Genomic DNA, 14,806 nt, shown 5'->3' on the forward strand with positions numbered 1-14,806 from the left:
CCTGAAATTCACGTTCAAAATGGTGCAATCTGTTGCAAATGAGAGCACATTTAAAACGCTTTACTGCCATCAGTTCACACAGATCACCTCCAATCTTACGTCTACAGGGATGAAAAAGGCATTGATAATTGTGTACCAGCACTTCTCAGTTTTCACCTTCACAGCTTCAGTAGTCTTTCACAGTAGCAATATTCCCAGTTATCGCTCTAACTCTGAGCAAAAGACTCATTCAGCTCAGTTGCTCTTGCAGCTGCCACTTGCTGAAATTGTTTTTCATTGGGGGTTTTTTGTGTGTGTGTTTTTTTGTTTTTTTTTGGCTGAATCTTTTATGCTGTTTGGTGGCATCAAACTAAAGTTACCCCCCACCTCCCCAAGATATCGTCCTTGAACCTGCCCTACATATCCACAGCCCTGGAGATGTTAGACTTATCTGCCAATACAGAGAATCCATGACGGGCAGGGTTCTGTGGAAGAAGTCCCCCATGATAGCTACACAACCACATACATGCATGCACTCAGGGCCCCGACTCAGTGCGTTGGGTTAACGCTGCTGGTCAGGCATCTCCCTAACAGATGTGGTGTAGTGTACATGGATTTGTCTTATCTCAGCGACATCTCCTTATGGATTTGTCTTATCTCGGTGACATCTCCTTATGGATTTGTCTTATCTCAGTGACATCTCCTTATGGATTTGTCTTATCTCAGTGACATCTCCTTGTGGATTTGTCTTATCTCAGTGACATCTCCTTATGGATTTGTCTTATCTCAGTGACATCTCCTTATGGATTTGTCTTATCTCAGTGACATCTTATGGATTTGTCTTATCTCAGTGACATCTCCTTATGGATTTGTCTTATCTCGGTGACATCTCCTTATGGATTTGTCTTATCTCGGTGACATCTCCTTATGGATTTGTCTTATCTCGGTGACATCTTATGGATTTGTCTTATCTCAGTGACATCTCCTTATGGATTTGTCTTATCTCAGTGACATCTTATGGATTTGTCTTATCTCAGTGACATCTCCTTATGGATTTGTCTTATCTCAGTGACATCTCCTTATGGATTTGTCTTATCTCAGTGACATCTTGAAAAACAGACTGTTCAGTCATGGTCCCTGTGGCAGTGCACAGTGCTGTTAGGGTGGCACTGAGTGGTAGTCTAGACGCTAGTTATATGGACGAGATGACAGAGGTCCTGGGTACGGCGTGCCGTTAGGGCATGTAAAAGAACCCACAGCAACAAAAGGGTTGTCCCTGGCAAAAATTCTGTTGAAAAATCCACTCTGATAGGAAAACAAACTGCACACACACACACACACAAAGGCCAAAAAGAACAGAATGGGTGGCACTGTGCTGTAGTGATGCGTAGTCCCTGAGGAGAGAGCGGCCAGAACTCCACACAGATCTGTTCTGACATAAGGCCACCCTCCACAGGAGACTCTGCACAAGTCACTGGAGGCTGTGAAACACATTCACTTTTTTTTGTTTGGTCTGGTCTCTACCACTACCTGTAAAATATGTACTTACTTTGTTTCTGCTTGGTTTTATAGTGTTTTGTTGGGGTTTTTAATAGCTGCCAGCAACGTATGTGTTCACATTGTTTTTGCTTGGTCTAGTTCCTATCAGCAAAGCATGTTGGTCACCATTTGTTTTTGCTTGGTCTAGGACCTATCAGCAAAGCATGTTGGTCACCATTTGTTTCTGCTTGGTCTAGTCGTTGCCAGTGAAGTATGCGTTCACTATTTGTTTCTGCTGGGTTGAGACCCAGACTGAAGTATTTGGACACGGTGTCTGAAGCATTCAACCACGTGAAGGAGTCTGGTTTCACATTTGAATGATGAAGGATCTGTCACATCTACTGATCAAGACACTGGACCAAGCAGAAACAGTGACCACATACTTGTAGACCTGTACTTGACCAAACAGAAACAGTGACCACACACTTGTAGACCTGTACTTGACCGAGCAGAAACAGTGACCACATACTTGTAGACCTGTACTTGACCAAGCAGAAACAGTGACCACATGCTTGTAGACCTGTACTTGACCAAGCAGAAACAGTGACCACACACTTGTAGACCTGTACTTGACCAAACAGAAACAGTGACCACATGCTTGTAGACCTGTACTTGACCGAGCAGAAACAGTGACCACACACTTGTAGACCTGTACTTGACCAAGCAGAAACAGTGACCACATGCTTGTAGACCTGTACTTGACCGAGCAGAAACAGTGACCACACACTTGTAGACCTGTACTTGACCAAGCAGAAACAGTGACCACACACTTGTAGACCTGTACTTGACCAAGCAGAAACAGTGACCACACACTTGTAGACCTGTACTTGACCAAGCAGAAACAGTGACCACATGCTTGTAGACCTGTACTTGACCGAGCAGAAACAGTGACCACACACTTGTAGACCTGTACTTGACCAAGCAGAAACAGTGACCACATACTTGTAGACCTGTACTTGACCGAGCAGAATCAGTGACCACACACTTGTAGACCTGTACTTGACCAAGCAGAAACAGTGACCACACACTTGTAGACCTGTACTTGACCAAGCAGAAACAGTGACCACACACTTGTAGACCTGTACTTGACCAAGCAGAAACAGTGACCACATACTTGTAGACCTGTACTTGACCGAGCAGAATCAGTGACCACACACTTGTAGACCTGTACTTGACCAAGCAGAAACAAATTTCAAGACTATGAGACACCTGCTGGGTTTCCGTTGATTAGGCCTTTTATTATTTTTCTGATTTGATTGATTTGATTAGTTCACATGCCCTTTTGGTCATGCCAAAGGGAAATCCATTTACCTGGCTGACATTAACTCATTTAGCCCCTGCACCCAAGCAACGGTCTGGTGCATAAACCACATGCAAAGGGAAGAAACTACTGCACTATTTCAGGCTGTGTACACACATCAGTTTGGAAGAAAAAACAGCTTTTTCTGTGTGTATATATATATATATATATATATATCCTGCATCCTCCTGCCCTGGAAAGCTTTAAGTTAAACACAGATTAATTGACCTCAATGCCTGGTGGAAATGCTTTTTCCTTTATTCAGGGGCAGTAACTCACTAGTTATACGCCACATCATGTTGCTGACTGGACAAAATGTTAGAGTAGTGTCACTTTGTAATTTGTTCACATTCATTGATTTCGAATGATGTAACGTTTGATCTAAATCTGAAGCTGGATCAATTGTGTTCATGAAAGCCCTTTGCAAAGAAAACTTTCAAAGAATCATACAGAGTGATGCACACACCATACAAAGATACTTATACACACATACCACGACAAATCACAGCAATAAGAATAAAAATGCAATAAAAATCTAACGACGCCCTAAAGTTTTATTAAAAATTGGTTTTGACTGGCATTCACATTGAATTGTCAATCAACATTATTCTGGCACTGCGGCAATATCAAAAAACAGAGATGAAACTTATAAACTAAGAGTAAGACGGTAAGAAAACTAATTTCATTTGAATTCAATCACTGAAATTCACCAGATCAGTTGCCATCAACATTGCTGAAAAATTTCAAGACTATTCTTCAAAAAAAAAAAAAATTCCTTACATTCAAATAAACAATTAATCCTCTCAAACATAAATTAATGGCTAAAAATTTCTCAAAATTTATAAGAATGAAATAAATCAATGTTCACTGTTCACTGATTTTGTCTTTTCTTCTCTCCCCACCTCCAGATCTCTAAACAAACACCTCTACGATCTGGAAAACTGGGAATATTCCAGAAGACTGGATTACCAGCAAATGCTGCATATAATTGTTTGAACCACGCTCCCCAAAAAAGAAGAATCTGCAGCCCTCTATCAATCACTGTCTTTGAAAGTTTGTTGGCATGAACACATGTATCACAAAACAGACACCAGTTTGGGAAAATCTAATCCACGTCACTTCAGGACTGAATCTGGGTTGTCACCATCCATTTGCTCACCTGTACAAAAAAAAAGAAACAAAATTATTTTGTAAGTTGTTCTTTTTCTTTCTTTTTTTTTTTTTTAAGTTTAGGATAAAGATAAAACGTGATTTACAATAAAACTAAAAGCTACAACTTAGAAACAGAATCAGTGTACATGTACACTGATTAATACACCAACACCCACACACACACACTGCATGTACACGCACACTCACACACATACAATGCACATGCAAACACACACTCATGCATGTACATTTTTTTTTTTACATATGAGAACATGCAAACATGCTTTCACTTTGCAAGTTACTAACCAAACTGCGAGTAGGAATGTATTTAGTGTCCTAGGAACACCCCCAAAACAATGGATGCACACAGTGACACTATCTGTAAAAGTCATATTACTAAAACTAAGACTTGTGTAAGAGTAACACAGATCTCACACCTAAGTTGCTCCTAAAAAGTGAAACCCAAGAGACACAAAAGTTTCCACTTTCAGAGTCCACAGTGGTTGAGCACTACCCTTTTAATCCGCAGAATCTTTGCTTTCAGTGTTGTAAGTTCCATTCTTGAAAGTCCTGCTGGTGTGTGGTGACTGGCACTCAGGAACTTCTGGAAGAAACCCTCTAAAAATGACTGCAATATTTCACAGTGGGAGGGAACTCAGTCTGAATAACACTTAATGATGAACAGTAGAGGAAAATGCTGTGTCTGTCTTGATTGCAGTAAACTGCATTTATCAATAGCAACACTTAGAATTCACCTGAAACTGTCACCAAATGATATGAAATTATACAGTGTTAGCAATATAAATTCAATAAATGATACAACTTTACATTATTACAAGACACTTTAGACAGGCAAAATGATACAAGTTTACAAGACACTTTAGACAGGCAAAACTTCTTCGCAAAGTTTGTTTTTTTCAAATTTGCACTGTCAACTTAGTCAAGTGAAGTCATCAGTTTTGACAAAAAGCTGTCTGTCTTACACTAAATACAGAGAATAGCAAAAACAATCCAAAAACAACAACAAAAGAATGATGAACGTGTGTTGGCTACCAGTCACTGAAGCAAACAGAATAACTAGTAGCATCACCAGTACAAACAGTATTGCTAGTTATATGGACTTTGTACAAGTAAGAGGATCTGGAACGGTCTTGTAGTAACAGCATTTGAGAACAATGTGAACCACTGGTATTCAACAGTGTTATAAATGGAAACTTTTTACAGTCCAGATACTGCAACAAAATGAAAGATAACCTCACAATTTCTCAACAACCCATATTATTTTCACCTGCCTCTCCCAAGGCAAATCACAAGCTATTGCTCCAACTATAGCAGAATGGTTAAAACACTTATCTGCCAATACTGTGTCTACGAGGGTGTGGGTTCGAATCATGGTCTCCACCTTTCTCCCAAGTTTGACTGGAAAATCAAACTGAACGTCCAGTCATGTGGAATTGGATGGGATGATAAACCGAGGGGTTCTGTGTGTAGCATGCACTTGGCGCACTGAAATATAACTCATGGCAACAAAAGGGTTGTCTCTGGCAAAAAAATTGTAGAAAAATCCACTTTGATAGGAACACAAATATACTTGCAGGCCAGAAAAAAAAATAGAGAAAAAAAAGAGTGATGCTGCACAGTAGCAACATGCTCTCCTGGGGAGAGCAGCCCAAATTTCAGGGAAATCAGTTGTGAGTGACAAAAGAGTATATTTACCATACAAATCATGACCTGCAGTTCCAGCAGGGCTAGCCCCCCCTCACCCCCCCACATTTGGTGTCCAGGACCATGAAAGTCTACCTTAGTGTACCTACCTTCTGCAGCAGGCAGGTTGAGGGGGTACACAGCAGCCACCGTCTCCAGGTAGGCCACAAACAGGTCGGCAGCATCGCGGTGCTTCCTCCTCCACAGGTACTCCGCCAGGTGGAGGTTGAAGGTGCCACTGCGCCGGTGGAAAGCCAAAGGTCGCATGGTACCTGCCTGCGACACGTTGGAGCAACCGCTGAAGTTGAGGTCATTGTGAACGAAGAGCTGAGTGTCCTTTACCACTGTGTGCTCATAGCCAAACTTTTTCAGCTGCCGGTAGGTGTCGCACGAGGACGTGCGTATGTGCGTGCCCAGGGCGATTTTGCTCTGCAGCAGCGGCAGGATGTTGTTGGGCTCCAGGTCAGGGGCCACAGCGAACAGCACATCATTGTTCTCAATGCAGATCCCCGACAGGATGTACTGCCCTTGGAACGCGTGGACCTTGTGGCTTTTCGAGCCCCCCTGGTTGTGGCTCTTGGAGCCCACAAAGAACGATTCGAAGAGCTCCACCGTGTAGCCCAGCCCACCGATGGGCGGGGATTTGATGATGGAGTAAGCGCAGATCTCCCGACAGTGATTGTAGTAGTCCACCACCGTCTCTGTGGACGTGGACACCATGCGGTCCGACTCTTCACACTCTGGCATGGCACTCTCCGACTTGGCCGTGGGGATGTCGTACTTCTTGACGAAGCAATAGTCCAGAATGATGGCCTTCCTCAGCGACAGGTTGGAGCTGACAAACTTGGTGCCCCACCTCAGCGGGACCTGGTTCCTCCCCATCTTGCATGGCTGCTTGTTGCACTGGAAGCGGAAGAGAGGCCTCTTGTTGTGGCGCACGATCCTGTACAGCTTCTCCAGCCGCTGGCTGCACAAGGGGCAGAACCGGTAGCGAGGCAGCAGTCGGTAGTGCTGGGCGAAGGCCACCGCCGCTTCCTCGTTCTGCAACATCAGCGCCAGCCGGAACAAGTTGAAGGCCGTGCTGGAACCAGCCTGTAAACGTTTGCCCATGGTCGGGTGCATTGGAAACACTCCCCCCTCTTTCGTGTCCGGCACAGCATCTGCCTTCTTCTTTGTCTTCGTTTTTGTTTTCGCCTTCGGGACAGTCTTTGCGTTGTCTGCAACTTTCACGTGGTTTTTGTTTGTGTTGGAGACGGCACCTTCACTGGAAACTGCACCCACACTGGAAACTGCACCCACACTGGAAACGGCACCCACACTGTCCGCACCGTTCACATGGATTTTGCTGTTCTTGGGAGGCCTGCCTCTCTTTTTCCCGTGAGTCTTTTTGATGATGACAAAGGGCTCTTCCTCCCCAGGCAGTTTCTTCGGCTTCCGGCCTCTCTTACTCTTCCTGTGGGCGTGGCGATCAGCCCGCTTTACCGCCATCTTGGAAGGGGAGGGTGTGGAGACGGCCACCACCACGTCTTCCAACCCCCTCACCGTCTGCTCGTCCACCGCTGTCAGCTGTGAGGAGCCAATGTCCATCAGGTCCACAGCACTGTCTGGTTCCAGGGGGGCCAGGTCTCCAGCACCCGTCCCCACCACCACCACACTGCCTGGCGGTGATCCAATGTGGAGAGAGTCCAGCCCCACACCTTGGGGCGACGACACGCCCACTTCCCTCGTGGCCACCTCACAATGGGACGATGCCTTGGGCGCCTCACTGACAGCTACCTGGGAATGGGAGGTGGATACCATGGCGCCGCCGTCAACAGCACAGGTGCCTGGGGACACGACGATGAGGGAGGTAGCGCTAGCAGACTCCTCGGCACTGGTGCCGTCCATGGGTGCCTGCAACCAGTCCTGTTCCATCAGCAACACCAGTGCTGTCATTGGCATATGGACAGTTCCTGGGTGTGGGGGTCACATCACAGGGAAGGAGAGAGAGAGAGAGACAGGGAGGGGGTGTGGGGGTCACATCACAGGGAAGGAGAGAGAGAGAGAGAGAGAGAGAGGGAGGTGTGTGGGGGTCACATCACAGGAGAGTGAGACAGGGGAGGGTGTTGGGGTCACATGACAGGGAAGGGAAGAGTGAGAGAGGGAGGGGGTGTGGGGGTCACATCACAGGGAAGGAGAGAGAGAGACAGGGGAGGGGGTGTGGGGGTCACATCACAGGGAAGGAGAGAGAGAGAGACAGGGGAGGGGGTGTGGGGGTAACATCACAGGGGAGGGGAGAGTGAGAGTGACAGGGGAGGGGGTGTGGGGGTCACATCACAGGGAAGGAGAGAGAGAGAGACAGGGGAGGGGGTGGGGGTCACATCACAGGAGGGAGAGATAGGGGAGGGGGTGTTGGGGTCACATCACAGGAGGGAGAGAGAGAGACAGGGTGGGGGTTACATCACAGGAGGGAGAGAGACAGGGAGGGGGCGTGGGGGTTACATCACAGGGAAGGGAAGAGTGAAAGAGACAGTGGCAATGGTGTTGTCTGCTAGCACTAGTTACCAGAGAATACACTGTGGCAATGGCGTTCACCAGCACTATTTACCAGAGAATACACTGTGGCAATGGCATTGATCACCAGCACTATTTACCAGAGAATACACTGTGGCAATGGCATTGATCACCAGCACTATTTACCAGAGAATACACTGTGGCAATGGCATTGATCACCAGCACTATTTACCAGAGAATACACTGTGGCAATGGTGTTGTCCACCAGCACTATTTACCAGAGAATACACTGTGGCAATAGTGTTGTTCACCAGCACTATTTACCTGGGAATACACTGTGGCAATGGTGTTGTCCACCAGCACTATTTACCAGAGAATACACTGTGGCAATGGCATTGATCACCAGCACTATTTACCAGAGAATACACTGTGGCAATGGCATTGATCACCAGCACTATTTACCAGAGAATACACTGTGGCAATGGCATTGATCACCAGCACTATTTACCAGAGAATACACTGTGGCAATGGTGTTGTCCACCAGCACTATTTACCAGAGAATACACTGTGGCAATAGTGTTGTTCACCAGCACTATTTACCTGGGAATACACTGTGGCAATGGTGTTGTCCACCAGCACTATTTACCAGAGAATACACTGTGGCAATTGTGTTGTCCACCAGCACTATTTACCAGAGAATACACTGTGGCAATGGTGTTGTCCACCAGCACTATTTACCTGGGAATACACTGTGGCAATGGCATTGTTCACCAGCACTATTTACCTGGGAATACACTGTGGCAATGGTGTTGTCCACCAGCACTATTTACCAGAGAATACACTGTGGCAATGGCATTGATCACCAGCACTATTTACCAGAGAATACACTGTGGCAATGGTGTTGTCCACCAGCACTATTTACCAGAGAATACACTGTGGCAATAGTGTTGTTCACCAGCACTATTTACCTGGGAATACACTGTGGCAATGGTGTTGTCCACCAGCACTATTTATCAGAGAATACACTGTGGCAATTGTGTTATCCACCAGCACTATTTACCAGAGAATACACTGTGGCAATGGTGTTGTCCACCAGCACTATTTACCTGGGAATACACTGTGGCAATAGTGTTGATCACCAGCACTATTTACCTGGGAATACACTGTGGCAATGGCGTTGTTCACCAGCACTATTTACCTGGGAATACACTGTGGCAATGGTGTTGTCCACCAGCACTATTTACCAGAGAATACACTGTGGCAATGACGTTGTTCACCAGCACTATTTACCAGAGAATACACTGTGGCAATGGCACTGATCACCAGCACTATTTACCAGAGAATACACTGTGGCAATGGTGTTGTCCACCAGCACTATTTACCAGAGAATACACTGTGGCAATGGTGTTGTCCACCAGCACTATTTACCAGAGAATACACTGTGGTAATGGTGTTGTCCGCTAGCACTATTTACCAGAGAATACACTGTGGCAATGGTGTTGTCCACCAGCACTATTTACCAGAGAATACACTGTGGCAATGGTGTTGTCCACCAGCACTATTTACCAGAGAATACACTGTGGCAATGGTGTTGTCCACCAGCACTATTTACCAGAGAATACACTGTGGCAATGGCGTTGTCCACCAGCACTATTTACCTGGGAATACACTGTGGCAATGGCGTTGTTCACCAGTACTATTTACCAGAGAATACACTGTGGCAATGACGTTGTTCACCAGCACTATTTACCAGAGAATACACTGGCAATGGCGTTGTTCACCAGCACTATTTACCTGGGAATACACTGTGGCAATGGCGTTGTTCACCAGCACTATTTACCTGGGAATACACTGTGGCAATGGCGTTGTTCACCAGCACTGACAATGGCACACAGGTAGTAGGGGGAGACAACCTGTCTGCAGCTGTCCTCTCAGCATCATCGGCTCTGGCTATGACACCTTCCTGTCGCGTTGCACTTGTTTCCGTGTCCGCTCCATTGACGCAGGTGTGGGCGAATGCTCCACTTTCTTCTGGGGGTTCCTCCTTCACCGATGCCCACTCCATGCCTCCGTCTTCCGTCATGGCTGTGCTGCCGTCTTCATACTCATAGTCATCTAGCGGCTCAATTTTCACTGCAGGCAAAAATCAGTATTATCATTATTATTATTAATATCATTATTATTATTAATATCATTATCATTATAAACTTTCACTGCCACAGATGACTTTAGTTGACAAGACAGTTCACCGCCACAGATGACTTTAGTTGACAAGACAGTTCACCGCCACAGATGACTTTAGTTGACAAGACAGTTCACCGCTACAGATGACTTTAGTTGACAAGACACACCGCTACAGATGACTTTAGTTGACAAGACAGTTCACCGCTACAGATGACTTTAGTTGACAAGACAGTTCACCATCACATTAAATTGATATCAACTATGATCAAGGGGTCATGGTTAAAGGACAGTTTTTCACGTGGTAGCAGAGCTTGACAGCTGCAGCCAATTTTTTCCCCTAACAATAGGAAATTGATTAACCTTCCCCCCCTGAGACTGAAGCGAACATGTAAGTCCACTGTGTTGTTCTGACAAGAACTGAATTGTGTGACTGAGGGTGTCCAGTCTAAAATATTTGGTGCAGGGCAGTGTTTTTCACACAGAAGCTTGGATAATGCAAGCATTACAATCCACTTTGTTCTTCCTTGCCACACTGTCACTGCCAACTTCTGATTTTTAAGAGCTTTTAACAATTATATCAACACTGATAACAGTACCTTTTTCTTTCATTTTTGATATCTTAAAAAGGTATCCACAATCACTTTACCCCTTTAATGGTAATCATCCCCCTCCCCTTTAATGACACAACAACTCCCCTACTCCCCCCGACCCCTTTTTAAAAAGTTTTCAGTCAAAAGTCAAAGGGTAAAATTAGGTGTCCATCAATCAAGTACTCAGAAAATGCACTGCAACATTTATTCTGGATGTGTGCATGCATGCTTGAAGCTGAATGCACACCATCTAATGAACTATAGATGCACTCAAATATATACTTAGAGATATATTATTACAGTAAAAATTATAAATATTGACATACATGTAAGTATACATTACAACTATAATACAAGTATACAATGTATCTGCACTCATTCCTTATCTATCACTGATAAAGTGATAAGAGCATGCATATGTATTTTACCTATATATCATATAATGTCAGTAGTAAAATAAAAAAATTTAAAAAAAGGGCAGCTAAAGCAGGCACAAGCAGAGTTTTACTTTTCCAGCATACTGAAACTCGGTAAAAACTGTTGCATATATATATGTAACAGATTAATACACTGGAATGGGGAAAAATATACAAGGATAAAAGTATACTAGGTTTTCTTTTTTCCTGAGGCTGGCAGACGTATGACCTTTCATTAAAATAAATAAGTTATATAAATAAAATGAAAAACAGAACACAACTGCTAGACCTGTGCTGAAATTCGGAGGTGTACATCCACGTGGACAACAATAATTAGGACAAATGTCCTCATCCACCCAAACATAACTGGAGATTCACACTCTTTATCAGTCTCTATCTGATGCTGATGTACACCCTTGGAAAATGTTTGATCTTTTTTTTCCTGCACAAGGAAGTTGAGCTGCCAGTCTAAGCAGGCAGCATAAAGTATAATGTCCTTATTGTAAAAAAAAAAAACACACACACAAAAAAAACACCCAAAACCACACCAAACAACAAAAACTACTCACTGGCAAAAAAAGAAGAAAAAAACAAGCCACAGGATTATGCCAGGCTTCTTCATAACATCATCATGAGAACATGAACAACATCAATTTGAAGATAATGCTTGTTGTGATTGGTGCATAATAATGGATTAATCAGTACAGTTATCAGTTACAGGGTTTTAAAAGTGTATTAGATCTCTTCTGTGTGCACAATGATGCTACCATTTGTATTAATCATGTAAAACAGTATACATATGAACTGACGAACTTAAGGGGTTAAGGCACTAGCACAAGTTGTACTTGTAGGTCTGCCTGTCTGCTGACCTGGAAGAATATGATCTGAAAGTAAAAGAAAAATATCAACCCTCAACCCACCAGTGGGATTGAACTCGGGACCATTAGATTAAAAGTCCAATGCTCAAAGTCTAATCTAAACACCTGGTGGTCATGCTCTTCCCTTGAGGAAAAAAACGAAAGAGAAAAAATTTTTAAAAAAGAAAGATCAGCAAGCGGATCCAGCACCAGAGACCAGATTCACTAACATCAGCCTCCTCTTCTTCTGCGTTCGTGGACTGCAACTCCCGCGTTCACTCGTATGCACACGAGTGGGCTTTTACGTGTATGACTGTTTTTAACCCGCCATAGGCAGCCATACTCCGCTTTCGGGGGTGTGCATGCTGGGAATGTTCTTGTTTCCATAACCCACTGAATGCTGACATGGATTACAAGATCTTTAACGTGCGTATTTGATCTTCTGCTTGCATATACACACGAAGGGGGTTCAGGCACTAGCAGGTCTGCACATATGTTGACCTGGGAGATCGTAAAAATCTCCACCCTTTACTCACCAGGCGCCGTCACCGTGATTCAAACCCGGGACCCTCAGACTGAAAGTCCAACGCTTTAACCACTCGGCTATTGCACCTGTCAACACCAGCCTCAACTGAAGCTTTCCAGCCTCACCTGACCTAGCCCCTCCTCCCTGTACACAGCCCACCCCCACCCTCCATTCTTCCATCCAACATCCACCCTCCCCTCCCCTCCAACACTCCCATGAATTCCAAATCCAACACTAGTATTTAGTACTAGTAAAGTAGTATATATACGTATGCATGTTTGCATACTGTGGAAGCTTTAAAAAAATGTTCTTCTCTTTTGACATGATGATGGTGAATGTCCACAATTGTTTTTGTTGAGCCAAAGATTTCGCAAAGACACCATCTCAAACACGTAAGGAGAATTTTGTTGACCTACCACACGTTTAAACAACTAAACTTTTTTTTTTATTTTTTAAATATTTTTATCATAGTATATTCTTGAAGTGAATTTTATTTAATTGCAGGTGTGCCGATGTACTACAAGTGCTACTTTAGTCTAACAGAAATTTAACATCATTACTTGTTTTAACATGAAAAACATATTAGAAATCACTATATAACCTGTAGTGTAGTTTACTGGGTGTAATGGTTGTAAACTTGTATAATCTAATTCTGAACAATACTAAACCACTATTAGTATTACAATTTATATACGTGCAGAAACAATAGACCACACAAAAGAGCACACACAAAAAAAAAAGTCTGCTGTTTTACACGTTTTGCCTCTCTCGATCATTTTGTTGCTCAGAATTTCAGAGAGCCAGTCACCTATGAGAGCACAGATCATGTGATGTGCCTCTTGCATAAGTCATGTATGCACGGAACTCTCCAGCGGTCTGTTACCTAATTCCAGCGTATAAAAATTATGACAAAACAACAGAAAGGGGAGAATTCCAAGTCCTAGAACAAAAATGAAATTATATTCCAACAACTTTCCTGCAAAGACTTTGTTAACTGTTCAAAACATATTAACTCCCACTGACTGTAAACGAATGACACAAATGGTAAGACTTTGTATATTAGGATCAGGCTCAAGTGCAAACCTTTCAACTTAAAACGTCTTATGTATCAAAATGCTTATAATGTTCACAGGATTTATAAATCATGTGCGCTTTCTATCTTACTCAAACTAGATCTAGTCAAAGTAAACTTAACTAAAATGAAACAAAACAATATGTTATATTACTTTCATCTTTCGGGTGTGTTCTGGAATTTTTTGGAAATGGTTACTTGGTGGCAGAATATTCTGGTGGCAGTCTTCGATGTTAGCGGCTCTACCAAGAAAGCAAGTCGATTTCAAACAACCGCCCCCTGAACTAAAATATTAACCACATTATTTTTTAACCAACACAGTGGTTTTTGGTTTTTGCGGGAAATCCTGGCACAGTGACTGAGTGAAGAAAAACAATCCAGGCAAAACAATAATAACAACGCACAGGTAGACACAAACTCAGCATTTTTGTTACTGATGGATTTGGAGAATTTAGCCAGACCAACACTAATAATGCAAATGATCGTGAAAAAGTTACCAACCTTCCGACCATGTTGTCCATCTCGTTAGGCCAAGTTGATCCTCCAGTTTGACCAATTTCACAACTAAATCTCTTGGTGTATCTCCATCATCGCTATCCACATTCTCCGAACTAGTTGCCATGTTATCGACCCAACGCTTGTTCCGACGAAAACCTCAAGTATATTGCCTTTTGATTAGCTTATTATTGTTGTCAGTTCACATCGACAGATTTCTGCGGCAAGATTTTCGGGCAGGGCTCTTACCTATTGTGGAATGATGCTGGTTTAGGAATCCGGAAATAGTGTACTGATTTTGGCACGCTTTTCAGAATAAAACACAATCGACATTGAAGGGAATCACTTCCGCTCAAATCAGAAAATACCCACCCAATATCGATGCACGACACAGGACTTATATCTTAGTATGGGGCTTTTTTTTTCTTCTTCTTTTTTTAAATCAGTATCCCTTACCAGTATACATCCCGTACCATTTCAGCGCATACTATACCAGGTT

The 14,806-nt window shown here is 43.6% G+C and overlaps 1 protein-coding gene across 2 annotated transcripts; it reads right to left on the minus strand.

Annotated features, from left to right (window-relative positions):
* Positions 1–51: 51 nt before the first annotated feature.
* Positions 52–14,542, minus strand: LOC143277850 (uncharacterized). 2 transcript variants are annotated; one of them, XR_013053794.1, is made up of 5 exons: positions 14,314–14,542; positions 10,008–10,300; positions 5,785–7,567; positions 1,670–3,977; positions 52–1,620 (listed from the first exon to the last, which is right to left on the minus strand). XR_013053794.1 is itself a non-coding variant. In XM_076582777.1 (4 exons), exons 1-4 carry the CDS (start codon positions 14,432–14,434, stop codon positions 3,934–3,936), a joined length of 2,241 nt encoding a protein of 746 aa, XP_076438892.1. In that variant the 5' UTR covers positions 14,435–14,542; the 3' UTR covers positions 52–3,933. The 2 variants fall into 2 exon arrangements, 1 of the variants encoding a protein (XP_076438892.1); XM_076582777.1 differs by having other exon boundaries at positions 52–3,977.
* Positions 14,543–14,806: the final 264 nt, after the last annotated feature.

This window comes from Babylonia areolata, chromosome 35 (genome assembly GCF_041734735.1).
Source record: "Babylonia areolata isolate BAREFJ2019XMU chromosome 35, ASM4173473v1, whole genome shotgun sequence".
NCBI lineage: Eukaryota > Metazoa > Mollusca > Gastropoda > Neogastropoda > Buccinidae > Babylonia > Babylonia areolata.

What these genes read in the sequence shown, in the direction of transcription:
- LOC143277850 (XM_076582777.1), bottom strand. Translation starts at nt 14,434, where the DNA reads ATGGCAACTAGTTCGGAGAATGTGGATAGCGATGATGGAGATACACCA. An exon ending in ATGGACAACATGGTCGGAAG is followed by an intron (nt 10,301 to 14,313) that starts GTTGGTAACTTT and finishes TTTTGCCTGCAG; the next exon opens with TGAAAATTGAGCCGCTAGAT. An exon ending in CAACCTGCCTGCTGCAGAAG is followed by an intron (nt 3,978 to 5,784) that starts GTAGGTACACTA and finishes TTTTTTGTACAG; the next exon opens with GTGAGCAAATGGATGGTGAC.